Genomic DNA, 26,671 nt, shown 5'->3' on the forward strand with positions numbered 1-26,671 from the left:
TGGAAAATCAACCGTTTTTTACCCAAAATTATCTTCGTGGGAAGAAACTAAATTTAGAGGATGATAAGTTTTGGGATATACCTGTTCCTCTTCCTAATGTTTTAAGTCCCACTATTTTGTTCCAATTTTGTATTTCAATAGTAAGAATTCTACCAAGCTGGTTTTTTGGATTTCGTATGAATTTCTAACACTGCTCTGTACATAATCCAATCTGTGAAATTTCTGGAACATCCAATTTTCTTCCCTATAATAATTAATTTACAAGAATAATAATGTATCGTCATTGATGGTAATAAATCGAGGAAGCTTAACTAATTAACCTGATCACTCACTATGTAAAGAAGACCATTCGATAACTGTCACCCAAATATATAAACTCAACTCACAAATTTGGGACAAGCAAGATGAACGAGGCTCAAGGTTTTCTCAATGCAGAGGCTGCTCCCATAACGACTGCCAAAACGACGCCGAGGCCAGCACCAAGGGATGCACCGACTGCTGCAGCTGTTAAAGAATTTTCCTTGGCTTTTGCATCTCGAGTTGCATCCGTTGACAATGCACGTTCGTGTTCCAATTCTATGAAGAGTCTCTCTCTAGCCAGCTCCTGTAAGTTCAAAAATGGGAAACATTGTGACTTTTAAATCAGACCATGTGCAATCAAAAAAGGCAGAGAGATGAAGTCATAGAGACCATATTTGAAACATAAGCGGGGAAAAGTTGATGAGATATATCATACACAAATGTGACACCAAGAAAAAGAAAAAATAATAATACGAGAAAATTGAAGATTTAAATTTTATGGGGAAATTTTCTGGGAAACTGATAAAGGAAGGCAGTCATCGATAAGACACTGAATAAGGAGGATGAAACAAAACTTTATGGGGAAAATTTTCTGGGAAACTGATAAAGGAAAGGGAAAAACAGAGACGATCATGTTAAATCTACAGATTCTTTAAGCTAGATGTTTATACCTGAAACGAAGTCTCCTCATGACTGCGAAGTACACGATGGATAAGCTGACAGAGAGAGTTGACACCCTCCACCGGTAGAACAGTCTCTTTCCTCTGAAAGGGCCTTTTAACAAGATTAATTGGAGCAAGAAAAAGCTTTTGGGCAGCCATTCTCATATCCGAGTCTCCAATAATTGCACTGGTGGACAAAGAAGCAGTGGCAGCACCAGGAATAAAAACGTAAGGACTGGAATTGATTATTCCAGTGGTGGAGGGAGATGCTTGATAAGCTTGCATAACGGCTTCAATTGCTGCTTTCTGTTGATATGCACTGACAGAAAACTTATTCGTTATGGCAAGAACCCATGGAATTCCAAGAGACTTAGCCTCATCCAAAAGCAGAGATAGTGCCGGCTTCGGCTGTGATCCATTTGATTGCACGCACAAAGGTACTTTATGCGACAGATTATGAACAAGAACCAACAGATCAGTTTTCCGACTGAGGTCACGAATCCCCATCCATAATTCATCCCTGAAACAGGAAGCCTCCATCTTAAGTTCCTGCAACAAAAATCTAGTCGGTAAGAACAGAACTTCAAAATATAAATTGAATAAAGACATGCATATGTACAAAAGGTATGAGAAAATTTTGTTTCCCTCAGAATATAACCCACCTTTAAAATACAGTATCACGTTCCCAGCTACATGAGGGATACAATCAGTAGAAATACATGTCAAAAGCATGTTCATATATAGACAATATAGGGCAAGACGTCCCGTTTAAAAGCCTAGAGACAAAGATTACAAACTGCAATAGCCAACAAGCATCCAATCATGAAGCATTAAAAACAGAGGGATATTATGAAATTCCTTTAACACAGAAACACATAGAGGCGCCTTGTGAAATAAACTTTATGCCACTTTTTTTTTCCTGAAAAAGGAACTTTATGCCACATTGAAACCATACAAATCATGCAAAATTGGAGCTATCTAGAAATAGAAACTCCAAGCTTTCTCGACTCATAATTTGCATTTGCAGCTCCCACACTGGACTTTATTGCCTTCAGTTTGCTGCTTTTGTATTAAAAACGCATAAAATCCAGACCATATTTTTCTTCACTGCCCTGTGGCTTCTAAGAGTTGGTATTTTCTGATGAGGGAAGCTCATATTTACTTGTGTGCGCCCAGAACAGTGGAGGATTGGCTTTTGGAGGCGTTACAGAGGTGGTATCTTAAAGGAAAGGCCAAAATTCTTTAGAGTTGTGCAGTTAGGGCCCTCTTTAGGTGTTTGCGGGAAAAAAGGAACCAGCATGTCAACAAAATTTCTCGTCCTTTCAAATTTTTTTGTAATAGTGTACAAATTACTTCCTCTATGTGGTGCCTAAACCATAAGTTCTGTTGTAACTACAGTTTAGCAATGATTATTCAAGATTGGAGAACAGTAATGCATTAGCTTTGTAGGGAGGGAACTTCATCCCCTGCCCTTAGGTTCTTTTTTTTTAGCTCCTTTAATATATTCTCTTCATTTCTTATCAGAAATAAAAAGAAGGATCCAATGTTTGAAGATATTGAATGAAAAAGATATTATAAGGGCAGTACACACATTACTAATTTTCAACAACATAATTTAAGATCGAAGGCAAGCCTAGTGGAGCAAAGACATAGTTCAGAGTTTTCATTTGCACAATTAAAACCATAGCCCCAAAACTAGCTATCTTATAGCGGACAACTAACCCAAGCCTACTCAACAAATCTCATAATATGACAGCCCAGTGGAAGGATGGAGTAAAGGAACTCATAGGATTGTTATGCTAACAAGGAGAATAATGAAGCCTAAGAACAATACAACAAAGAAAAACGTAAACAAATATGATATAAACCATATAGTAAAGGTATAACGTTGATGAATTCTGGACGAGTAAAATACAAACCTGTAGATTTACTCCTGGCGAGTCACAGTAGCAAATGCCACCAGCAATACCTTCTTCAGCTCCCATTGCTGGAAGCAAATGCTCAATGCGTGGAATGGGGATCATCCTATCCTGACTCACTATTGCCTTGAAAAGTGAAGTTTTACCCGAACCCTATACAACCCATGAGTTACTTTCATGATATGAGAGAGAGAGAGAGAGAGAGACGACGGGTTGGGAATTGAACATACCTCAAGGCCAAGTAGCCGCACCCTACGAGTTCTGACATGTACCTCTTTCATGATTGTTGCGAAATCACTAGTACAGAATATGAAAAAATCACCCAAGCCTTCAGGACGGATGAATTTCTCTATATTAAAGGGTAATCTATGTTCTATACTAGAATCATCCACAGATGGATTAGTCACTGGGAACAGTGAACTTTCTGAATCAGTCACTGACTGGTGGTTTGGGGGTCGTTTCAGAGGCGTTCCAACTACAACGCGCATTTTTTGGAGTTCAGGGGCTCCATTACTTGACGAGATAGTCGGAGCTGGAGGAAATGACTCCACCCTGGTTGAACACCTGAAATAAATGCTAAGTAAGACCTTCAATATTTAATTGTCCATTCGAAATGTATGGTCTACTGCCAAGTTAGTTATAACAATAGTTAAGAGCAATCTTATTTGGAAAGCTATTTTCAAAATATTTTGTGGTTTTTGAATGAGCACCTGTATCTCAGTGGATAGAGCATATGTTTCCTATGCAGAAAATAGTTTGTGGTTTTTGTTTCACAACTGTTTTAAACTTTAAATAGATGTGATAGGATAATTTTTAAAAGTTAATTCTATTTTGCACCATCTGAAAGAACTTTCATCTGTACTAAAAAAACAAAGACATTAATGAGAACACACCAAGACAAGAAGAAAACCCACTTTTAAAAAAACAGTTATTTAAGCATGTGTCGACTCACTTTTGTTTTAAATAATAGAAAACTATTCTGGAACTAGTTTCTAATTTGTTTTTAATTATTAAAAATGTGTCTTTTTTTAAAACATATTGTATTGTATATCACATATTCCTTTAATTCCATATATATAATGTAAGTTTATTTAGAACCCAAGAGAGATTAAATAAACTCAGCAACTCAGCCCAACATACAGTTGCTAAAGGGCACAAAAAGAAAGTGTGCATCTGATTTTCTTAAGTCCTCTCACATAGAACACAGAAGGAAGGCTGGAGAGCCTTTGTAGGCATCTTTTTCTGAAGCACCTCAGCTGTATTCACCTTACCATATAACAGTATCCACATAAGAACATTCACCCTTTTGGGGCAGCAAGAGTTCCATAACTTAGCAAAAATCAGAGGGTAATTCCACAGAAAAACCTTTTGGTTTACAAAGAGAACTGTTCCAGCAGCATCTAGTCTCCAAGAAAATTGGTCTTCATCAGAATGTAAAGAAACTGGGTGCAAAATTGATAACAAATCAGCATATTCAGCTATTTCATCATCTTTAAGTAGTCTTCGAAACTCTAACCTCCAAGAGGAAGAGGAAACATCCCATACATCATGCACTGAGATGAGAGAGTTTGAAACCACCCGAAATAAGGAGGGAAACCTATCTTTAAGGGCGAATTATTGATCCATAGATGATGAAAAAATGAGACACGTCTCCCATTCTTAACCTTGAAATATGAGAAATGCTTCACTAGATTCCATTGCTTTTCAATGTTGAACCATGTAGTGCTACAACCTCCACTCTTTACTTCCAAAGTATGCCACCCAAAGCTGTCAGTTCCATAAATACTTGCAATTACTAAACGCCACAAAGCATTGGTTTCCATACTAACTCCTTCCTTTCCTTATTGAAAGCCTTATTCAAGTTAACTTGAACCCCTTTAGCAAACAAAGGCTTTGCGAGTTCCTTTCCAAAAATAGTGGCAGGCTTTCTACGAGAGTAGTAAAGAGGAAGAGGCTGAATAAATCTTTCAATATTCTTCATACCAGGTGGAAAAGGGCTGCCCTTTGAATTTTGTTTCAAAATAGCTTCTGCATTTAATTCTTGAAAAATAGCAATATTGTTCATTTCTTTATCAATGCCACGACTTTACTAACCAGAGGGGTGCTCAACTGACCCGTCACAATTTCTGGGCCAACTGGAGCATTTTGAGTAGATAAGGGGTAAGTTGCAAGCTGCTTTTCCAAGCTAACCTAATTAAAAAACTCTTTGCCAAGTTGAAACTCTTCATCTGCTGAGGCTTCCCCTTGCTATTAAAGCTAGGGTCATAAAAGTAGGAATATGCAGCTGGATTCCCCTCGGTTCATGGACTGAAAGAAGCTTTCATGGAGAAGCTCAAAGGTCTGAAGCAGATTACTACTTGGAATAAGGAGGTTTTTGGGGACATAGGCTATTATACTTAGAGGTTTCAGCAGAAGATGAAGGAAGCAGATCTCGGGAGGCATCTCCTCAACTAACCTCTCAGTTCTTTTTTTTTTTTTTTTTTGATAAGAAACTGCACTTTTATTGAGAAATGAAAATAGGTAAAAAACAAGGAGGGCACACAAAAAAATGCAATAGGGAACCCCTGAAGAAAAGGGCTCCAATCCAAAAGAATGAGACCTAATTGATAATTACAAAAGGCCTTAGTGACCGAACCCCATTCAGAAGTATTAAACCTAACAAGATCCAAAACATAGTCCACAATTTTCTCCACCCCCTAAACAGTCTATTATTCCTCTCCAGCCAGAGACCCCATAAAGTAGCCAGAAGACACGCCTGCCAGAGAAAACGGGATAACAACACTTCCTCCATCATCGCCCTACAATCTTTGGAACAGACACAGACAATCCCAAAACATCTAAAGAACCGAAGCCCAAGGGATAAATCTTTACAATAAGAGTGCCCTTAGGCAAGGTGATTCACTTTTCCCCATCCTCATCATTATTTTAGGGGATTCTCTTTTTTCTGGAAAAGAAACAATTTCATTGATTTATGAAATTACAAAAGCCTCAATGGAGGATTACATGAAGCACTTCCAATTGGCTAAAAGGGAAGTGTAGCTATAGTTGTGAAACATATGGGAGGATTTGCACCAAGTAATGACGGTAAAGACTATAGCTTCAAAAAAAATTTCAAAGGGAGAGTTTTGTCGCTGAAGATGCGTTGGTTGCGTTCTCTCCAAGTGACCCAAAGGAAAGCTCGCATAAAGTTTTGCCAAAGAAGAGCTTTCTCTTTTCTAAATGGGTGTCCGGTTAGAGTAGCTTCAATGAGGAGGGGGGATCCGTTGGCAGAGCAGTGTACCATCCAAAAGTGCTATGGATGAGGTTCCAGAATTTGGTTGCATAGAGGTAGGAGACGAAGAGGTGCTGTTGGGTCTCAATGTTAGATTGACACATCACAGACCAATGGGGGGAGAGAGCCATATAGGGCAATCTTCTTTGTAGTTTATCACCGGTGTTGATAGCACGGTGGCTAAGTTCCCAAAGGAAGAATTTCACCTTTTTAGGATGAGTCCCTCCATATGCCCTCATACAGACCTTTTGGAGAATGCGAGCAAGGCTGAGTAAGATCTTTAATGAGGGAGCGAGTGGTGAAGATGCCATTTGGTTCTAGTTTCCATGTTAAAATGTCCTTCTCTGTGGATAGTTGAACCGAAGAAAGCTTGTGAGAGAGGGCTGCCCATTCTATAATTTCAGCATCTTTTAGGTTTCTTCTCAATCTCAAATTCCAGCAATTGTTGTCCACAGACCAAAGATCCCGAACAGATGCATCCTTTTTCATAGATAAGGCGAAGAGAAGGGGTGTGTGATGTTCCAAGGGTTCACTGACCAACCAAGGAGACGTCCAAAAAGGGGTGGAGCTACCATTCTGAATTTTGTAAGCCAGCCTATCAAAAACCAGTGTGTGGGTCTTGAGAATCGCTTTCCAAGGCCCTTTTCCTGTCATGAGAGAGGTTTTGTTAGGTTTATGGGACCAAGAAGAGATTCCATATTTAGCTTTGATCACATCAGGCCACAGTTTGTTCGACTCTTTAGCGTATCTCCAAATCCATTTGGCCAAAAGGGCTTTGTTTTTCTGTTTCAACATGGGCAGGCCCAATCCCCCTTCCAAAATCGGCTGCTGTGTAGTATTCCACTTGACTAGGTGCATCCCATTAGCATCTTTGTTGCCTTTCCAAAGAAAGTTTCTAAAGAGGCTTTCTAAGCTACTAGCAACTTTAGATGGCAAAGGAAAGAGAGAGAGATAGTAGGTAGGGAGATTTGCTAAAGTAGCTTGTATAAGCGTGTGTCTGTCACCTTTGGAGATGTAGGAATTTCTCCATGAGAGCAATCTTTTCTTCACTTTTTCAACCAATGGATCCCAAAATGTGAGGGATTTAGGCTTACCATGTATGGGCAGACCAAGATAGAGAGAAGGCCAAGATCCCTCTTTGCAATGGAATCTGGATGCAAGGGCAGCAAGCTCACTGCTAGTTAAATTAATTCCCAATTTCTGACTTCTGATGGTTGATTTTGAACCCAGATGCTTCTTCGAAAAGCCGGCTGATGTTGAACAAATTATTGAGGGGGTCGTCTTCAAAAGTGGAGAAAAGGATTGTGTCATCTGTAGGTGGTGTATGTTCAAGGAGTTGTTGCCCAGATCAAACCCCTCTATGAGGTTGTGGTGAGCTGATTGTGACATAAGACGACTGAACACATCAGCTATCAAAATAAAGAGAAAGGGTGATAAAGGGTCACCTTGTCACAAGCCTCTAGAAGAGATGATTTTGCCTCTCGGGTGGCCATTGATTATCATGGAGAAGTTTGTAGAAGATATACAACCTCGAATCCATTTTCTCCAAGTAGATCCAAACCGTTTAGCCTCTAGGACAGCATTAAGAAAATCCCAATCTACACAATCAAAGGCCTTTTCAATGCCCAGCTTCACTACCACTCCTTTCTTTTGGCATCTCTCCCAATCTTCTATGAGCTCATTGGCAATCAAAGATGCATCAAGAATTTGCCTCCCAGCCACAAAGGCTGATTGTGCATTTGTGATTGTGTGTGGCAGCAACCGTTTTAGTCTTTCAGATAGGACCCTAGCAATGATCTTGTAAAGGTAAGAAATGAGGCTTATGGGCCGATAATCCCCTACTTGTTTAGTGTCAAGCTTCTTAGGAATGAGGCATACATAGGTTTCGTTGAGGCTTGCATTAATAATCACGTTCTTAAAAAAGTCTTGGAACACTCTCAAAATATCGTCCTTGAGAATGTTCCAAAACTTTTTGTAGAATTCAGCAGTGTAGCCATCCGGTCCAAGGGATTTGTTGGTGCCTAACTCTTTGATCGCATGCCAAACCTCCTCCTCAGTGAATGGTTGCTCAATCTCTATGCTTTGCTGTTGAGAAATGGAGCTCCAATCCATGGATGTGGGAGAAATCTTTGTCCTTCCTTCTTGGAGTATAACCTGCCAAAAAAGAGAGAAATTCTTTCTCGATGTCCTTCTCTTCAAGAAGGCTGGTACCATCTGAGGAGAGAATTTCAGTAATGGTGTTCTTCCTCCTCTTCGATGCCACAATGTGGTGGAAGAAAGATGTATTGATGTCACCTTCATGGAGCCATTTGGATTTACAGCGCTGGCACCAAAGAGATTCTTACATAGCCACCACTTCAAGGAGACATATCTTAATAGATCTCCGAATTTTGTCTAGGAGCCCTTCCTCTTCTAGATTATCCAGAATGCCAAGCTCTGTTGTTAGCTGGTTTTTTTTTGTTGAGTGATGCTTCCAAAAGTAGAGTTGCTCCATGTTTTGATCACTGTTTTCAGCCCCTTAAGTTTCATAATGAAGCCATGACTTGGCCAGCCTCTGAGTGGGGTATTTTTCCACCAATATTCGATCAGGAAGGAGTGATGTTTTAGCCAGGCGTTATCAAACCGAAAAGGTGTGGGCCGCATCTAGACATGCCAAAAGAGAGGTGAAGAGGATAGTGATCTGAAGTTGGTCGACTGAGCCTTTTGATAGAAGCATTCTGGAATTTCAAAAGAAAATCATTAGTAGCTAACAATCTGTCAATCAATGTGAGAGTAGGGGGATCCCTAAAATCCGACCACGTATAAAGACCGTTTGTAAGAGGAAGGTTCTGTCGACCAGCTTGAACGATGAAGGAGTTGAATTGGTGCATATTTCTAGTTGGTTTGTGGTAGGATGATTTCTCATGTGACCATCTGACTGAGTTGAAATCTCCCCCAAGAAGCCAAAGATTAGTGCATAGGAAGGAAAGGTCGGACAACTTTGTCCAGAAAGCTGGCTTGTCTTCGGAGGTTGATGGGCCATAAACACCTGTTAGCCAAAACTTGGAACCGTCTAAAAGGGTGAGAAGGATGGTTAATGTGTAGAGCCCCAAAGTAATATCAGATACCTGAAATGAAGGATCGTTCCACATGATTAGGATGCCCCCTGAGGTGCCCGATGCATCTAAAGTTGTCCAGCCTATGTCCCTGGAGCTCCAAAGCGACTTAACAGTAAGACAGTCAACCACTTCAAGTTTAGTTTCTTGGAGAATAACGACGGTGGGATTTTGCTCATTGATGAGGGTCTTTATCAGCACTCTCTTGTTCCAAGAGCCGAGACCTCTAACACTCGAAGAGAGGAAAGTCATTTAACAGAGAAAGACCCACCTTGGTTTGGTTTGTGTTTGTCATAGTTGATGGAAGAAGTGAGACCCGCTAGCTCTCTGATTCCCCTGTATTCCTTCCGGTTGGATGTGGTTTTCTTTGAGAGTTTTGTGGGGATGGGGAAAATGCACATGCCCATAGTGTTGATCGGAGTCTGAGATGCATTGGTCGGAGTCTGAGAGAAGTTCAGGGGGGTTGGTGGAGTGTTTTGTGCCCAAAGCAAGGTAGGTATCTTTTTTTGCGATATTAACGACTATTTTTGGGGCCTCGAGGAGAAGGGTAGGGTGAGGAAGAGGATTTTGGGGGGTAGGGGGGTCAGAGCAGGTGTTGGGTGGGGGTAAAGCGTAAGCAGGGGGAGGTTGAGTGTATGGGGCAGGGGTGGCAGTCGAGGAGGTAGAAGGTCTTGTGATATGCAAGGGTACAGATGTGACGCGGCTTGCTGGATGTCATATGTCTGCGGGATGGAAAGCGAAAGATGCAGGGGTGTCAGTCAATGGCAAGGGCTCGAGGGGTTACTGTCAAAAGGTGATATAGATGGGCATTGAGGTTCGTGCGTGTCAGGGCTAGGGCTAGTATGAGGCGAGGAAAAAACAGGAAGACTTTCCAAGGTAGGTCTATTATCTTTCTCCAAAATGGAAAGTTTAGGGCATGGTCCCAAAATGTTCTCTCAACCCCCTAATTCGTTTCTGCAGTGAAGAAGAGCGCTAAGCTCTCCTATAAAGTTATCACTTGGTGTAAAAGCTCTCTTATAGCTACACTTCCCTCTTGACCAATTGGAAGTGTTTTATGTAACCCTCCGATGGGCTTTTATAATTTCATACATCAATGAAATTGTTTCTTACAAAAAAAAAAAAAAAAAAAGTGCGCTAAGGGCATTTGCAATGGAGATCAATTGTTGTAAGTCATCCATCTTCAGTATGGAGACAACACATTCATATTTTAAAATTCGGAAGGGACAGCTTATCTGCATACTTACCTAGACAAGTGGATAACTAGATTTTGGAAGCCCTTGCAGGCTAGAGTTCTAAAGGCAAAGGTAAGACTCTATGGAATTTGGCAGCTATAATCTCCTTCGGCTTATTTGGATTGGAATGAGAGAGATCATGCAACTTACGGTAACTTTTTGTTATCTCGTGCCGCACACTTCCTTGTGGTGGTGTTCCAATCACAAGAAATTATTTCATAAACCTTGCAATGATTATTTGTGATTGAAAAACTCTTCTTTTGTAGATTTTTGGGCTGGGGTTCCACTTACTCCCGACCCCTACTTTTGTGGCCCTGTTCTTGAATACATCTTTGTTTCTTATCAACGAAAAAGAAGGGAAAAAAAAAGAAGAAGAAAGAATCTTATTACAGTAATTGATGACCTCATAGGTGAATTAGGTAGTGATTCCATAATTTATACAGTTGCTCCCACTGAAACACCCTTCTCGACCTCATCAATAGCCAACTTGTTCACCAAGGAGGTTATTATGCTCCATAGACTACCAAAGTCAGTTGTCTCTAATAGGGACCGCATGATCACCAGCAATTTCAAGCAAGCATCACGCATAAAAAAGAGGCAGTCTTATAATGTACAAAAAGAGGACCAAATCAGAGGTATGAATCTAGAAACCTATCTTCACCGTTTCACCGTTGACAAACCAAAGACACAAGGCTGCAGGATTATTTGGGCCTATTAAACACCTCTTACCATTCCACTGAAAGAACCCCGTTCAAATTACTTTCCAATTATACTTTTTGTTATCAATTCTAATGGGAGGACTCTTGGGTGAGTTTATGTTGAGTAAGGTTGTGGATATACACATATTGGGATAGTTCAAATTGGGAATGGTCTTTGAGATTTGTGATTCTTACTTCTTTCTTCGAGATTACACTATAATAACTTTACACTGCATCGATGAAAAGAGTGCATCCTATTCAAAATATATATATATACACACACATATATATATATCCCCAGTTGACCATGTGAAACGTGAGATAAAAAGCTAAAAAATATTAACAGTTAAAATAAAAGGTTAGGAGGCGTAGAGCTATACCAGTTACCATTTACTTGAGCATGCACAAGATTACAAAGATGCAACCCAAATCCAGTAATATCAACTTTTAAGGGTTCACAGTTTTTCTGACCAGGAATACCACTCCATCCAAGAGGAACAATAGAAGTTGCTGTCCGAATAACTGGAGACTCCACTATTTGTGCAAGCTTGACAGTACCTGCAACGGCAAGACCAAGCCACTGCTGAAGATGTGGAAATTGCTGCATTTGTTCCACTCCCATGATAGATGAAGCATCGTCTTTCATACATAATTCATAGATTCTGCAAAGAAACCAGATTCTTACAATATAAAAGGTGATACTGGAAACGCCATACTTATTGTGTTAAAAAATAATAATAAATAATTAAAAATTAAAACAAAAAGAAAAAGAAAAAAACAGAAACACATGTTTCACGTTCTAAGCACAATCCTGAGTTTCAGAGGCAGGCCTAGTCCAGAATCAGAAACACTGCTTGATGTCAAAAAGTAAAGAAAATAATCAGTTACATATTGTCATGCTTCAAGATGGAAAGTTGCCCCTATAAGCAATCAAGACTGAAGGACTTCCCAAACATCCTTTTAAAATGATAACAACTCTCGTTATAAACGAAGGAAAGAATACACGAGGCCAATACAAAAAAGGAAAATCCCAATGCAAGAGGAACTCAAAATGCAACTCAAAACAAAAAAGAAATAGAAACATAAACAAAATTACAGAAATGGGCTACAATTCTGGGGGATTCTTCAAAGGGAAAACCAAAGTCCTTTGGGGTTGGGGTTGCACAGTTTTTTTAACAAAAAAACAACCTTTCATTAATTAATATATGAAAAGGAAAATGTTCCGGATACAAACCCCCAAAGGATGAAGGAAGAAGAGAAAGAACAATAATAACGTAGAATAAGCTCAACAAGAGCAATAAAAACACAGTAGAGATAAAGAACATTAAAATCCAAGGGACAATGCTGAAGAACTCTAAGAACTGCATGCTACAAAGCTTGGAGAATCAAAAGAGCTTCAAAAGAAGCGTCCATGAACACGGCCTATAGTCATGACTTGAAGAATGCTTGAGGGATAAACCAAACACTTCCCTAGAAACAGAACCAAGAACGTACTCCAAAACGAACTAAGCAAAAATCAGGCACTCTTGGAAGAATCTATAGAAAACCTTGGAGGAACTAAACCACAACCCTAAGTACGAATAACAGAGAGAGAAAAGGCCAACTCCCCAAATCCTATCAAGGAACAATCTCCAAAAAACGAAGCCTCAATGCCAATGAAGAAACAGGAAAATGCAGAACACAAAGGCCTGAAAACCCTCCTTCCCAGAACATGCTCAAACAATCAGTAAACTTGGGATATAGAGAAAGGGGCGGCAACTCTTGATTTTTACAAGGAAACCCCTAGTACATTTGGTTACCAACATAACTCGTAGGATATTAAATCTTATGCAAGTGTGGTTTGAACCTATTCCCTCTAAGCCCTTTGCTATTTACATTGGCCCTTATTGACCACTAGGCCACACCACACCATGATGGTTCTTTTTTTTAATTTTGTTAAAAAAGCATCCCTTATGATCCTTAGCCTTTTCTTGAAAACTCACAATCCTCACATCTGCCAAAAACAAAAAGATCTTCATTGATTTTGTTTGATTGGGACTAATGTAATTCCAACAGCTTCAAAATAAGGCGGAATCAACTCATCTTTGGAGCTGAATTCGTCTTCTTTGCCAATCATGCCATCTTGTTTAGCCTCGGGGAATTTGATGTCATGCTCACTGCAAATGACTGAATCCTTTGGGGTTGCGCAGTTAAAGCCTTCGATTCTTTTTGTAATTTTGTACAAATTACAGCTTCAACTTGATGCTTAAACCATAGAGAAATTCTTTTTGTAACTACACTCTAACTATGCTTATCCGCAATTCGAAAGCTGCTCTTCGTTAGTTTTTCGTGTTTCAGGGGTTTTCTCATCCCCAGCCCTTGGGACAATGGAAGAAGAGATGATCAATGTCACAGACTAAATAACTCCAAACTAATTAACTCTCCCGATTAAACAACTCTAGGTTAAAGAACTCCTTGTCCCAAACAGTCGCTAAAAGTCTCCCGGAATCTATCCCAAATCGCTAAAGCAAACTGTTAATTTCACAGAACATGGCCTAGACTTTTCATGGGTTTTATACACTTTACACCACTGAGGCCCTAACATAGTAGAAGACGATTTTTGGATTAAATCTATGGTGTTAAGTCTCCCATGGGAGATATGCCTGGAGAAAAATATGACTTTCTTGAGAATTCAAACTTTCCAAATCAAGAAGAATAGCTACATCGTGGGAGAGTTGGGCCAACACAAAAGAGAGAAAACAATTACATATTCCCTAGAGGGGCTAGGAGACTAGAATCAAATATCCCCAACTCTCAAACAAGGGCACAAATTGGCCAGCAAAGAAAATAGCATAGAGACATCCAAAGATTCACGCTCAACCAGCAGCCAAACCCAAAATTAAATGATAAACAATCCCTAGAGAGAACAATGATAGACACAACGGGCAAAATTTACAAGAGGACAAATGATAAAGACAGGGAAGAGCAACAAAGAGAGCTATCCCTCAACCAGCAATCCTCCTAAAATAAAATCAACATCGCATTCCCAACAATGAACCTAACAAAGCAATAGAATTTTGTATATCCCAAAGCAATAGCTCTTCACAGGTTCCTTAAAGTGCCTTTGATCCTGTCGGGAGGTAAAGAACCATACTTACTCACAATGATCTTATGTCAAAGAGTCAAGTTTTCCGAGGGGAATAACCAAAACCTTTTTGGAAGCAAGGCCTCAATCTGAAGACTCAGATTTCTCATACCTACCCCCGGAGCCAGGCTTGGATACCAACTCCCATATTCAAAGGGACCCCACCTTCATGGACTCCTTCCCACAAGAAATCTCTTAATATCTTATATCTTCTCGATCTTGCAACTCATTGAAGAAGGGATCCTAAATAGCAACATGAAGTAAAGTGGAATCCAACTCAGAACCAACTAAATGAGCATCAATCTCCCGCCCAGAAGAAAGCTAACAAATGAAGTTTAAACAAGGACTTCTCAACATCATTGATTAACAATACCAGTACGGCAGTACCTAATATGGAAAAAGTTTAAACATGCAAATGAAATTACCTTATGTTAAAATTCAAAAAAATAAAATAAAATAAAAATCTAGACCATGGAAGAAATTTCATAAGGTTATAAAAATAAGTTAAGAAAAGTCAATATAACACAAACTATCTTGCCTTCTCCATTTTTAGAAGAAACAAAATCTCGTTGATAGAATGAAATATACAATCGGGAGAGAAGTCCCCCAAACCACCCTTGTGGTTACAAAAAACTTTGCAACTGGGTAAGAAGAGTATTACAGCTACAATTAGCAAAGGGATGTACACATTTACACAAATACATCACCACAAAAACCACTGAACTAAAGAAGGAATCAAAGGACTCGCAAGTGTCTTTGAAGGTGCGATTATTCCTCTCTAACCATAACTTCCGAAGGAAAACCCTAACCAGGTGGTTCCATAGAGTTTCTTTATCCTTCATTCCTTCTTGAAAGGGTGGCCCACAAAAACATAAGAGAGGAGGTCCTGGATGTTGATAGGAAAAGCTGAACTCCAATTGAAGGAGCTCATAATGTCAGACCAAACCTGTCAGCACAGAGGCAGAAAAATTAAAGATGTTTTTGAAGTTTCACTATCCTCACTGCACCTCGTCATTGGTACTAATGCCCTGTGACTAAGTTCCCAAATAAAGAACTTAACCTTCTTTGGAAATTTGTCATAACAGATTGCTTTGTAAAGGTGATCAGCTTCCATGTTAACTGTTGAAAGCGATGCAAGGAGGGACTTCATAGAAAAGTCTTTAGAAGCATCCAGAAGCCATTCTCAACCATCTCTGCCACCACTAATCCGGGGTATTGAGAGAAAATTTGAAAGAGTTGTCCACTCCAAAATCTCATATCTTTCAAATTCCTACGTAAGTTAAGGTTCCACGAGCTAGTTTCTGAAATCTATGTATCGGAAATGGTGATATTTGGTTTAGTAGTCAGCTTTAAGAGCTTCAGGAAGTTTGTGTTGAGAGGGCCTTGGTCCAACCAAAAATCTGTCCAAAATTTGATAGAATTAACATCACTAGTTCTGCATTTAGCTTTGGTTTGGATAGTTGTGATTTCTTTTGATAAGTGAAACCAAGGCAGAGTGGAGGATATATGGCAGGAATTAATAGGCCAAGACATATTTGGAAGAATCTTGTACTTCTCTTGGATAACCTTGCGCCAGAGAGCTTTTTTTCCAATGATGAATTTCCAGACCCATTTAGCCAGGAGGGAACTATTTATCAGCTTGATATTCCCAATTCCTAGGTCCCTGTAAAGAAATGGCTTCTGTGTATAAACCCAAATTACCATGTGTACCCCTTTTGTAAGATTTGGGCCTCCCCATAGGAAGTCTTTAAAGAACCCAATTTTCTTGATCACAAATTACTACCAAAGCTCCTTTTCCATTTCATTACATTAATGAAATCTGTTTCTTTTCAAAAAAAAAAAAATTACTATCAAAGCACACAATAAAAGCACCAAAAAGTATGAAAACAAATAGCCTCCGTTTAGATACCTTAGAGCCACATGTTATTATTATAGAAAATGTTTATACAATTCCAGTATAAAAATTGCTCAATCAAGATAGTATTCTAAACAAAGAATTTCATTTAATTAAGGTTCAAGAATTGAATTGTATGATAAGAACTAAGCTACGACATAATAAGTGATTAACTACCTCTGGAATCGAGACCTATAAGATTTCATTGAGTGTGATTGAAATCGTTCCCGTAGTTCTGCAATGACAGAACTTACCTGAAAATACCTTTGCCAGAAGAAAGCAAACAATATGAGAAATTCCAAAACAGAACCAAAATAGAAATTCCAATTATTTCTCAAATTAACTGCTAGTAAAAAGGCAATAATCAATAGAAGCTTCCATATAAAAGAAAATCAGATGGCTAAGCATAAGAAAATCATACCGAAGTTAGCTTTGAATATTCAGCTCCGGAAAGTGACTCAACCGTAGAATTCCCCAAGAGATAAAGCTACGATATAACAATAGTTGTGTTTGAATGTACAGCATTCTTTATTATGCTTAAGAAAACTTTCAATAAAGAAATAGAAAAATGAACCAGATGGGAAGAAAAAAATGAGGAAGTAAAGGAAGTAAATAAATGATTATGTCCAAAATATTAAAACATACTTGCCCAAAAGGAACATATGAAGGTAAATAAGGCACTCTACGCCAGTTCCTGCCAGCTCCATTCTTTTTAGGAGACTTTTCATTCACAGATGGACAATTACCAGAGTCAGAAATTGGCTTGAGAGATATGCCATCGAAACCCTCCTCAATTTCAAGAGATTGAGGTTCAACTACATCATCTTCAAGTAAGGCTGTTGAAACAGAATCTGATGCTGAAGATGTCCCAACAGTATCGTTACGTTTTTCTCTGTACTTATTAACTTGCCTTCTGACACTCTCCAAAGGAACGAGCTTTGAAAGTCTCCAAAAGGAAGTCTGTACAGGGCCCAGACCTAAAACCAACTGCTCCCCATCCTTCTCTTTTGGCTTTCCTGCCCCTTCCTCATGTTTGTTCATCAGTAAATTAGTACGGGTCTCAGGCGACACATTAAGAGGCTGTGCATTATAATGATGAAAATATGCAGGAGACAATAAACGTGGGACCAAATCTTCTGGAATGCAGTAACTCTTAAAATGATGCTGCCAGCCTTTCCTATTGACGTAACTGAAGGAAAATATTGAGGTAACCAAAAAAAATTAAAAAATAATTTTATTTTATAAAAAACAGGGAACTAAGAAATCTAATGTGAAGACATACTCTCTCAAAGCTGCATTTCCAACCGGAGGCTGAGAAAAAGTTATACATTTGACTTGAAATTTTTCACTCTCCTTTAAAGAAGAAGATGCAGCAATACCCCTAAGAATGGCAAGAGTAGCTAAAACTGCAACCTAAGGAGAGCAACAAGAATTAGCACTGTACATAAAATCAACTGCTAAAACAAAATAAGAATCGGGCTTACAGCTCCACCAAGTGAATGTCCACATAACACAAGTTTCTGTTTCTTCTTTTGAGCAAGCCTGTACAACTCCAAAGCAGGTATTCCATTGGCGCGAGCCAAGAAACCCTGAGGATTAATATAATGCGAAGGATAAGCTGCTTTGCGTAAATTATTTGGAGGAAGAAAAGAGCATGGCTTTTTTTTCTCCAGGGTGGCAGTTCTCCCCATGCAGGAGCAATCAAGAAGATGTTAACCACCTTTTCATTTGTTGCCCTTGCACTCAACAGATAAGGATTATCTGAACAATGCTTCAAGGCTATTCTTTATAAAAATTGGTTAGAGGGGAAGATCAAGATCTTTCAGCGATTAATAATAAATTCAGCCGATTTTGGAATGTTCTTTGTTTTATTACTTCCTCAGAAGAGTGCCCTAAATAAGATCTTTTGCAATTACTCTCCTTCGAATCAAATGAAAATTGGAGAAATTTGTAGTTACAGATAGGAAATTTTGGAGGATAGCTTGTTTTCATCTTTTTTCTTTCTAGATCACTTGTATCGATGAATTTGTTTCTCATAAGAAAAGGTTTACATGGAAGTGGGGAAAATCAGAATAACCAAAAAATCTTGATATAGAAAGGCACATAAATTCCAACAATTCCTAATCAGGTTCTAAAATAAGCTGGATAGAAATAGAGAACCCCAACAAAATTAGTTACCCGATGGGCAGCAGGTTTGGATTTATCCTTCAGCTGCTTAGCCTTTGACTCAAGGGGATTCCATGAGTTCTCAAATTTTCCCTTCCGATTCTCATCTTCATCAGAATTCAAAATTTCAGTCCCATCAACACCATCCACTACATCTTCATGGAAAATAGCTCCTTGTAGTATATTGACGTCAGCCATTACATCCCTTGTTTTATACAAAACATGAAATTACAAAAAAGAGAGGAGGAATGGAGACAGAAGAAGAGAGAAGAAAAAAGCAGGCACACACAAACACAACGCATACTAGAGTAGTAAACTCAAGCAGCAAGAGAATCAACTATTACCCAACTTACTTGTATTGCTTTGTTCCAATAAATGAAGCAAATAATGTATCGCCAGATTCTGCCAACAAATACCTAAAAATAACAATAAAGTCCGATAAGTACGCCCAACAAAAGTTTACAACATTCAACCACCTACAAGCCTACAGGCTTAAATAAAAAGATGGATCATAAAAAAAAAGTTCATAGAACAGCACGAAATAAGAAAATTATTATGAGCTTCATTCATTTCCAGGTGTTGGTAAACAATCCAAATTGAAAATAAGCTAAAACTCGCTGTAAGCATATGATCATTAAACTCACTTTTCTCAATTTTTCCAACATTATTGTAAACTGAAAGGTTTGCATAGTACAAATCCATATTGACAAGTGACATTCAAAGAAACCCATGAATAGGAAGGGAGTTTGTGTATGATATGAATAATTATAGGGAGCAGAAGTAAACATTTCTCAAACAAATTCAATAAAAAGAAAGGAAACCTGTGTGGAACATGATCTGAGGATGGCTGCACACGCTCCAGAGAAACAACTTGTCCTCCGAAGTCAGCCTTGAATTTATTCACAGCTCGAACTAACTCACTTGCAGGTCTCTATCATGTTCGTTCATTTGAGACATTTTATGCAAGGACAAGAGCTGCTTTAGATCAGTTAACAAATGGAAGAATATAGAGATTGGAGATAATTTTCACATACACAGAAAGAAACAGCAGCATAAAAAGCTACAAAAATGTAAAAATAATTAGAAGAGACAACATAGCACCAGAATGCAATCATCCAGACCTCTATCATTTTTCAACTGAAGTCCAATGGTAACTGATGTCAAGCTAATTGTTAAGAACTCATTGATTACAGACCAACTAGGACAAAGGCCTCATCTTTAGAACTCAAGGCCACGGAGGTACAAATCCTGTTCAAGTAAGGTTGTACTTGGACAAAGGCCTCATTTGCTATTACATTCTTTAAAATAATAATAAGTTGTGTTTCAAAGATCTATTTGATCAGGCTATGATGTTAGATGAGTTTTTCAGAAGAAGTTTGGAGTTACAAGCTGATCGGGTTTGAGAATCAGCTGCAATTCGTGCCAAATTTTGCAGGATCTCAAAGATCTATTTTCAGAAGTTAAAGTGGGCAAATTTGAAGTTAAAGACACTTGATCCTATTGTTGGCTTTTATTATTATTCTTATTTTGATTGTAATGCTCCTTGTTGAGCCTCTTTTCTGCTTTGGCCTATTTTCTTTTTCTCTCCCTCCTTTGGAAGTTTGTATCCTCGACCTTTTTCTCTTTTTCATATATCAATGAAAAGTTTTTTGTCATTCAAAAAAAAATAATAAGTTGTTTTTCGTTAAACATAGATCAAAAGTAACAACCACACACGTAAGAGTGCAAGCGAACAGGTAAAAAAAAAAAAAGGCTAATCTGATTGAGTATACTCTTGTTCGGATAGACAGAGCTTAGCTTCATTTTCCAAGACGATAAAGCATTTTTCTTTCGTCCTTGGACGTTCAGACGTTTTGTTCGATTCCGGCGCTTGCGTTCTCATGCCAATACTCAAAATTTTCCAAGACGATAAAGCATTTTTCTTTCGTCCTTGGATGTTCAGACGTTTTGTTCGATTTCGGCGCTTGCATTCTCATGCCAAACTCTTCTTTTGAGTATGATTGGGCCCCGCTGTGGTAGAACCTGGTGAATCGGGCGTACTACTTCCCAACCTTCTGTACGTTGTTCTTAGCTATATTTCACATTTTTTTTGAGGTTTCGGTTTGCTGTTCTTTTGTTAGGTTTTGTTAAGCTGTAGTTGTATTTAGTTCTGGTTAGTTTGGTGGTTTTCTGCCTGGTATTTTGGTTTTTTCTTTTGGGAGCTGTTGTTTTGGCTTTCTTTGTTTGGATGGTAGTTGGTTTTTGTTTTTCTCCTTTTGGAGGTTGTATCCTGGAACACTTTGTTTCTTTTCATCTATTAATGAAAAGTTGCTTCTCGTTCAAAAATAGGAGCTAGTTTTATCCAGACCGAAGGCCAAATAAAGAACATCATCTTCTTATATCTCTTCAAATTTAAAGTTATTTATAACAATTTACATCACGCTTAGGTGTAGGAAATATCAAGTTGTGATTCAATAAGCACCTTCACATGTGATTCTTTCCCCTTAAACTTCTTGCATTAAGTGGAATGAAAGAACAATAAAGACAGAGAAATTACAGTCTAACATGAAACGAACGGCCTTCCAAATTATAATTAAACACCATCTAGGAAATGGATTGAATGGATAAACAGATGCATCAGAAACACCAATTTTTCTGTCTTCATAAATGGTAAGAGTCGTAAGACCAAGAGGTCAAATAGAAGCAAGCTGGGAGCTGGATTCGAGATGGTTCGACATGGTGGATTGGGACTTTCCGGATATGGTTCTTCATTATGAAGGCTTTGGGGAGAAATGGAGGAAATGGATTCGAGTTTGCATCTCCACCACAAGCTTCTCCATCATCGTCAATGGAAAACCTAGGTGCAAACTCACAGCCTCAAGTACCTATCAACCCTTCCCTGAAAAGACCTCTGCCACATTGACTTGGATTTCATCTCAAAAAGAAAGAGGCTTCCTTCTAATCTGCTGCAAGTTTGATGCTTGAAGAAAGACTTCTTTTGGACAAAAATTCAATATGAATTTCTTGATCATAAGACGTTTCTTGAAAACCCTCAAGATAGAATTTTTTGGAAAATTTTGAATGGGGACAATAGATATCCCAACTGCTTCGAAGTATGGAGGAATTGACTGCTGATTGTGAGGGATTGCATCTTCCTTATCTGAAATTCTATCATCTGAAGGCAAACTATGAGACTTTCCTTGTTCCTGAACAAAAGGGAGACCAGCTTATTGTCCAATCCGAAGAGATTATTAAAATCTTCGGCAACAGAGTGATCCAAAAGGTCTTCAAAACAAGTCATTTGATCTTCCAAAATAGGTGTAGAATTTTGGCTGTTTATCCTCATACTAAATCCATCTTCGTCATCTGAATCAAATGTGTCCATCTCCATCAAGCTTTTCCTTATATCATCATTAGTTGACTTAATAATTCTAAAGGAGAGAGGCGGCTGCCTGAATGGATGTCTTTTCCCTATTTGAAAAATTATCATTGGAAAAATTAGGAGAGTGTGCCTGAATGAGCAGCATTTGCGAACAACTTTCACCCTCCCGAATCCCTCCTCTTTCCTCATTAAATTCATTTTCTTAATCAGTTTGATTTAGACCAGCTGTCTTCAGAGAATCAATACCATTTAAAAGCCTCGAAGATTGTTTCCTTTTCAAATAGTAAAAATGCAAGGGAGGAATAAAATTCCTTGGCGGCAAAGAATTTGGATTGAATCTAGGGCTACAATCAACTAAAACACCAGCGGTAGGGACTACTATTTCACCTTTCAAATTCTTATCCAATAAATGAGCTTCTTTCTTCAAAGGACTTGATTCCTTCCTTTTGTCATGCGAAAATCTTGGAAATACGTTTTCCAAAATTGAAAAACCTTTTGGATGGCCCTCCTTTATACCAACTAATTGCTCATTAATTGGGAGATTCAAATCCCCATAATTCGAGGAGTTTAAATGCATAAACTTGAGTTGTTCTCTTCCTTCAATAACTTCCTTTTGCTTTAATTTGTTGTTTTTAAATGTCTCAGCCTTCCTTTTCAAAGTATCTTCATCTTCCAATATCATCTGAAACATTTAAATGACTAACGAGGACTTTTCATTTTCCAAAACTTCCTGAAATCTTTGGGTATCCAAAAAGTTTGAACAATCTACAGTCAAGTGGTGATCCATATTCTTCTTAAAGAGCAAATTTGGAGGCCCTTTATGTAGTTTTTCTCATCTGCTCTTTGGGTCGTATCACCTTGTTTAGAAACTTGTTTTCTCTTTTCTTTTTTGTCTTTTTTCACTCCGTTTGAGAGTTTGTTTCCTTTGATGGAAGGAAAAGGTCTTTTGCTTTCCAATAAACCCTGCCTCATGTCCTCTATGCTTCTTACCGAGAATGTTTTCAACATCTTCCAAAAACTTGACCAGCTCACCTTGTTAGAGTCTCCTGGGATTATGGCGTTGATTCTTCCTCCAGTCGTCAACCACACCACCCACTCCAAGAACCAGGTTTGACTAGCTTTGAATTTGTGGATTCGAACAATACCATAATCACTGTGAGACTGATGGAAAAAGCAAGGCGTAGGGAGGAGTATAAACTAATTCAACCATGTGTCTTTCAAACCATAAAAATTGGGAAGGATGAATTGACAGCAGTGAACTTCTAAACACATTCTCAAGCATGAAATGTGCATATACTTCCAAATGCAATAGAACTAGTTATTATGTTATTATAGAACTTGTTATCACTATAGCAACTGCTAATTTCCATTTTCACCAAACTAATACAAAATCTGAATAAACACTTGATAGGATAAGAAGGAATGGAATGGTAAAAGCAACGAATCTAGGCTGCCGAAACTAAAATCGAAGGAAGAAAGAGGGAGAAGAAGAGGAGAGAGAAGAGAGCATTTTTACCAAGCTCCCAAACACATAATCATATAAATTAGAATTGAAATTTCAAGGTACTATTGATTCGATGTTATCATCGTAATTGTACGAAGAAAACAGTGGAGAGGTCCCCCGGGTTCTACACCACTATACAACTGAGAAGCTATCTTCCTAGGGGCTAGGACATCCTCTATTACTAAGCTATCCTTGAATTATCTTTTCTTTCATTGTGCAAAAATTCTAGCAATTTTCCTTTCCCTCCAGGAAAGAGAAGTAATTTTTTTAAAAAACAGCTTTTATTAAGAGGAGTGAAGTACAAGAAGGCCAAACAAAAAGGAAAACATAGCCCAAAAAAAACGGAGCATCCAAAAAATTTTAGAGGACGTCCCCGAAGAGACAAGAAGCACCCAAAAATGAAGAACCAAGTTTACGAACTCTCATAAGATTGTAGTCATAGATTATAGGATTCTCTAACCACCCTGGATTGGCCTAGTGGTCAGTGGTCATTGGGGCTAGTAAAAAAAGTAGAGGGGCTTAGGGAGAATGGGTTCAAACTATAGTGGTCACCTGCCGAATTTAAAATTCGATGAGTTTTCTTGGCAACCAAATGTTGTAGGGTCATGTGGTCGTCCATTTGATTAGTCAAGGTGCATTCAAGATGACCTGAAAAACTCACGAATATTAAAATAAACAAATAAAAAATAAAAACAAGAAAGGAATTCTGGCAAAAAGAAGATTTTTTTCCATATTTGAAATGTGAAATATCTTCCTTTACTAATTATCCTTATTACCTGTCATTTTGATTTTGTTTTGCACAGAAGTTCTAGCTACATTCCTTTCCCTTTTAACATATGTATTTTTTTTCCTGCCATGCCTACTTCCATGTAGTAAGGACACACATCCACATATATAAGGCTATACATACATGAGATGAGATAGATAATTACTCCCTGCATGGAAATGGTTGTGGTAGCAGTAGCACTAGCAGAATAAGAAGTTATTTGGAAGCTACTTTAAAAACTACTTCGTGTTTAGAATAGTTTTTCATTTTCTTGTTTTTCCTTTTTTGATAGGAAACAAAATTTTATTAACAAAATAATAAATACAAAAGCAGGAGCTAGTTATCCCCGGTTTAGAAGGGTTTTTCAAAAAAATTGTTTTCTCTTGTTATCTATAGTTTGTGTTGTTCTCAGCTTGTTTTCTCAGAACAAACTAAAATTATTCTTACTCTCAAAATCATATACCTATGAATAGTAATTTAAGGCACACAGTAACCTTAACTGTAACCTTTACATACTACCCAAAGGAACTAAAAATAATTTACAGAACAAAGGCAACAAGTTGTTTTCCCAAACAAGCAGCCTCTAAGATAATGGGATAATTAATTGCAATTACCTCGATTACCATTTTTTATGAAAAAATCATACCCTAATAGAACAAATAAAAGATATACAACAAGCATGTAGAAAAGACAATTCATAATAAATGGAGATGAAATGAAAAATAGTGGCAAAGCCAACCAACAAGAACCAAAAGATAATAGCAGAATTGTTTATACACCAACACCCAAAGGGAGGTATTAAATTTAGTAGTGGATCAAACCTCCCCCCAGACCCCCATCGCCTAGAAGGGTGTTTCTTCTTGGGACCTAGTTGATGAGACAAGAACCCTCGCAAAATAGAGGGGAAAACCTATATCTAAAGAGTTAGAACTACTATTCTCAATGTCGCTTTGACTAGCATACCCTCTTATTTTCCCTTGATTTTTAGAATCCAAGTTGAGGTTTAAATGAGGTTGGAGAAGATCTTCAAAAACTTATATGGGGAGGAACTATGGAGAAGGGAGCAGCCATCTAGGCAACTAGTCCAAAGTCTCTCAACCATTTCTTCCTTAGGTGGCCTCAATTTTGCCTTGCTTACAAAACGGTTGTGAAGGTTCGAAAAAGAGGACAAAGTACTTTGGAGAATCACCATCAAGAGCAAATTAGATATACAGCATCTTAGAGATCTGCCATGTTGTTATAGTCCTTGGAAGGAAATTTCTAAAACCAATCAGTTATTAGAAGGTACTGATTATATCCATTTCATGATTTACACTTTCTAGCACCAAGTTCCACAAGAAGTTTGCCAAGCCATTAACATCATGGACCCAACATTTTAGAAATCAAAAGAACCCAGTTCCCTCCCATTCCCCCAAACTTCCCAAATCATAAAAACGCAAACAAATCAATAAACAAGGCAGTGGGGATAGGCCGTACCTTGTAAACGCATTCGGAGAGGACCATGCAACACAGAATCTCCTGCAGGTCGGCAACAGAGTCGGCCTGAAGAGCAAGGCAGAGGGCATGGAGCTGCTGCCGCCTGCGCTCGTACTCTCGCTGAATCTTCTTCCTGTGCTCCCCGTAGTTGGAGTTCCAGAATGGCCACCGCATTTTCCATTGGAGAGGTCCCCAGGAGACCTTGAGAACCTTGTCGCGCTGATCTCTAATCCACGACTCGACACGGCTTTGTATGGACTGCATCCGGTCCATCCAAAAGCCCTAAATCGGATCCGCTGTGCAGCAAGAACAACTCGCAATGTAGTGATCAATGGCACATTTTTGTGCAATTCTTGACACCAATAGGAACAAAATCGAAGGGATCGAAGAATATGCTGCAAATTTTGTCGTTTGTTTGTTTTCTATGGCCAAATACTCACTGCGGCTCCTTTTTTGGTTCTTGCACGGCTCCTAGATTTCTTTTTTTCTTTTGATTTTTTTTTTGTTCAAAATTCATATATTATTTTGATTCAATAGTTTTTTTATTTTATTTTTATTCATTTTGTTTATGCACACGCTAAACTCAATATTTATTTTAGTCCATGCATTGTGATTATACTTTTAAAACTTTTATTTTAATCTCTATAATTTTTTAAAAAGTATTAAATTTTCGTTAACATGTCGAAATTTTCATATGTCTATGGTTTGTCATCGTCATAAGAGATGAATCGACATTTTTATAATATCGCAAATAGATTGATAAAATTTTAAAGATATCAAAATGGAAATACTAATTTGACATAATACTAATATTAATAATTTTTAGGGTAAAATATTGTTTTGGTAGTTAAGTTTGATATTAGGTTTCTATTTGTTTACTAAATTTAAAAAATCTGGGAGGAAAATGGTAAATGACGCAGAAGCTTAAAATAATATAAAAGTAATAAATATTGTCGTATCATCTAAAAATGGACACTAAAGTACTTTATAGACCTTTTATAACTATTTTGTAAAAGGTCGAGACCAAATTGTGAGTTTTTTAATATTAATGACCAAATAGAAATCTATTCTCAAACTCAATGGTCAGAAGTGTATTTTATCGTGGTTTTTAATTTATTTAAAAAGTGTGAAATATTTATTTGTTAATTTAAATATTTTTTATTATTTTTTTATTTTTATAATTTTTCAAAAATGTAAATCAAC

General features: G+C 38.0%; 1 protein-coding gene across 3 annotated transcripts; it reads right to left on the reverse strand.

Moving 5' to 3' along the window:
- Positions 1 to 147: 147 nt before the first annotated feature.
- On the reverse strand, positions 148 to 25,900 carry LOC111023604 (lipase class 3 family protein). Of its 3 annotated transcripts, XM_088118141.1 has the most exons (15): positions 25,469 to 25,606; positions 23,779 to 23,874; positions 19,183 to 19,292; positions 18,715 to 18,777; positions 18,374 to 18,566; positions 17,680 to 17,784; positions 17,478 to 17,608; positions 16,841 to 17,384; positions 16,617 to 16,682; positions 16,373 to 16,449; positions 11,558 to 11,839; positions 3,112 to 3,445; positions 2,882 to 3,034; positions 972 to 1,511; positions 148 to 604 (listed from the first exon to the last, which is right to left on the reverse strand). In XM_088118141.1, the coding sequence occupies exons 5-15, from the start codon at positions 18,557 to 18,559 to the stop codon at positions 416 to 418; spliced, it is 2,607 nt and encodes an 868-aa protein (XP_087974267.1). In that variant the 5' UTR covers positions 18,560 to 18,566; positions 18,715 to 18,777; positions 19,183 to 19,292; positions 23,779 to 23,874; positions 25,469 to 25,606; the 3' UTR covers positions 148 to 415. The 3 variants fall into 3 exon arrangements, with proteins under 3 accessions (XP_087974267.1, XP_022156772.1, XP_087974268.1); XM_022301080.2 differs by lacking the exon at positions 23,779 to 23,874 and having other exon boundaries at positions 25,469 to 25,900; XM_088118142.1 differs by lacking the exon at positions 23,779 to 23,874 and having other exon boundaries at positions 19,183 to 19,336; positions 25,469 to 25,610.
- Positions 25,901 to 26,671: the final 771 nt, after the last annotated feature.

Source organism: Momordica charantia (assembly GCF_013281855.1).
Source record: "Momordica charantia cultivar OHB3-1 chromosome 9 unlocalized genomic scaffold, Mcharantia_2.0 BLBB01000009.1, whole genome shotgun sequence".
NCBI lineage: Eukaryota > Viridiplantae > Streptophyta > Magnoliopsida > Cucurbitales > Cucurbitaceae > Momordica > Momordica charantia.

Bases quoted from the DNA above. Each gene is read 5' to 3' on its own strand.
- LOC111023604 (XM_022301080.2), bottom strand. From the start codon at position 25,741: ATGGACCGGATGCAGTCCATACAAAGCCGTGTCGAGTCGTGGATTAGA. The intron at 17,609-17,679 runs GTAAGCCCGATT...TGCTCTCCTTAG, and splicing joins GACATTCACTTGGTGGAGCT to GTTGCAGTTTTAGCTACTCT. The intron at 1,512-2,881 runs GTTTGTATTTTA...TTTTTGTTGCAG, and splicing joins CGCCAGGAGTAAATCTACAG to GAACTTAAGATGGAGGCTTC.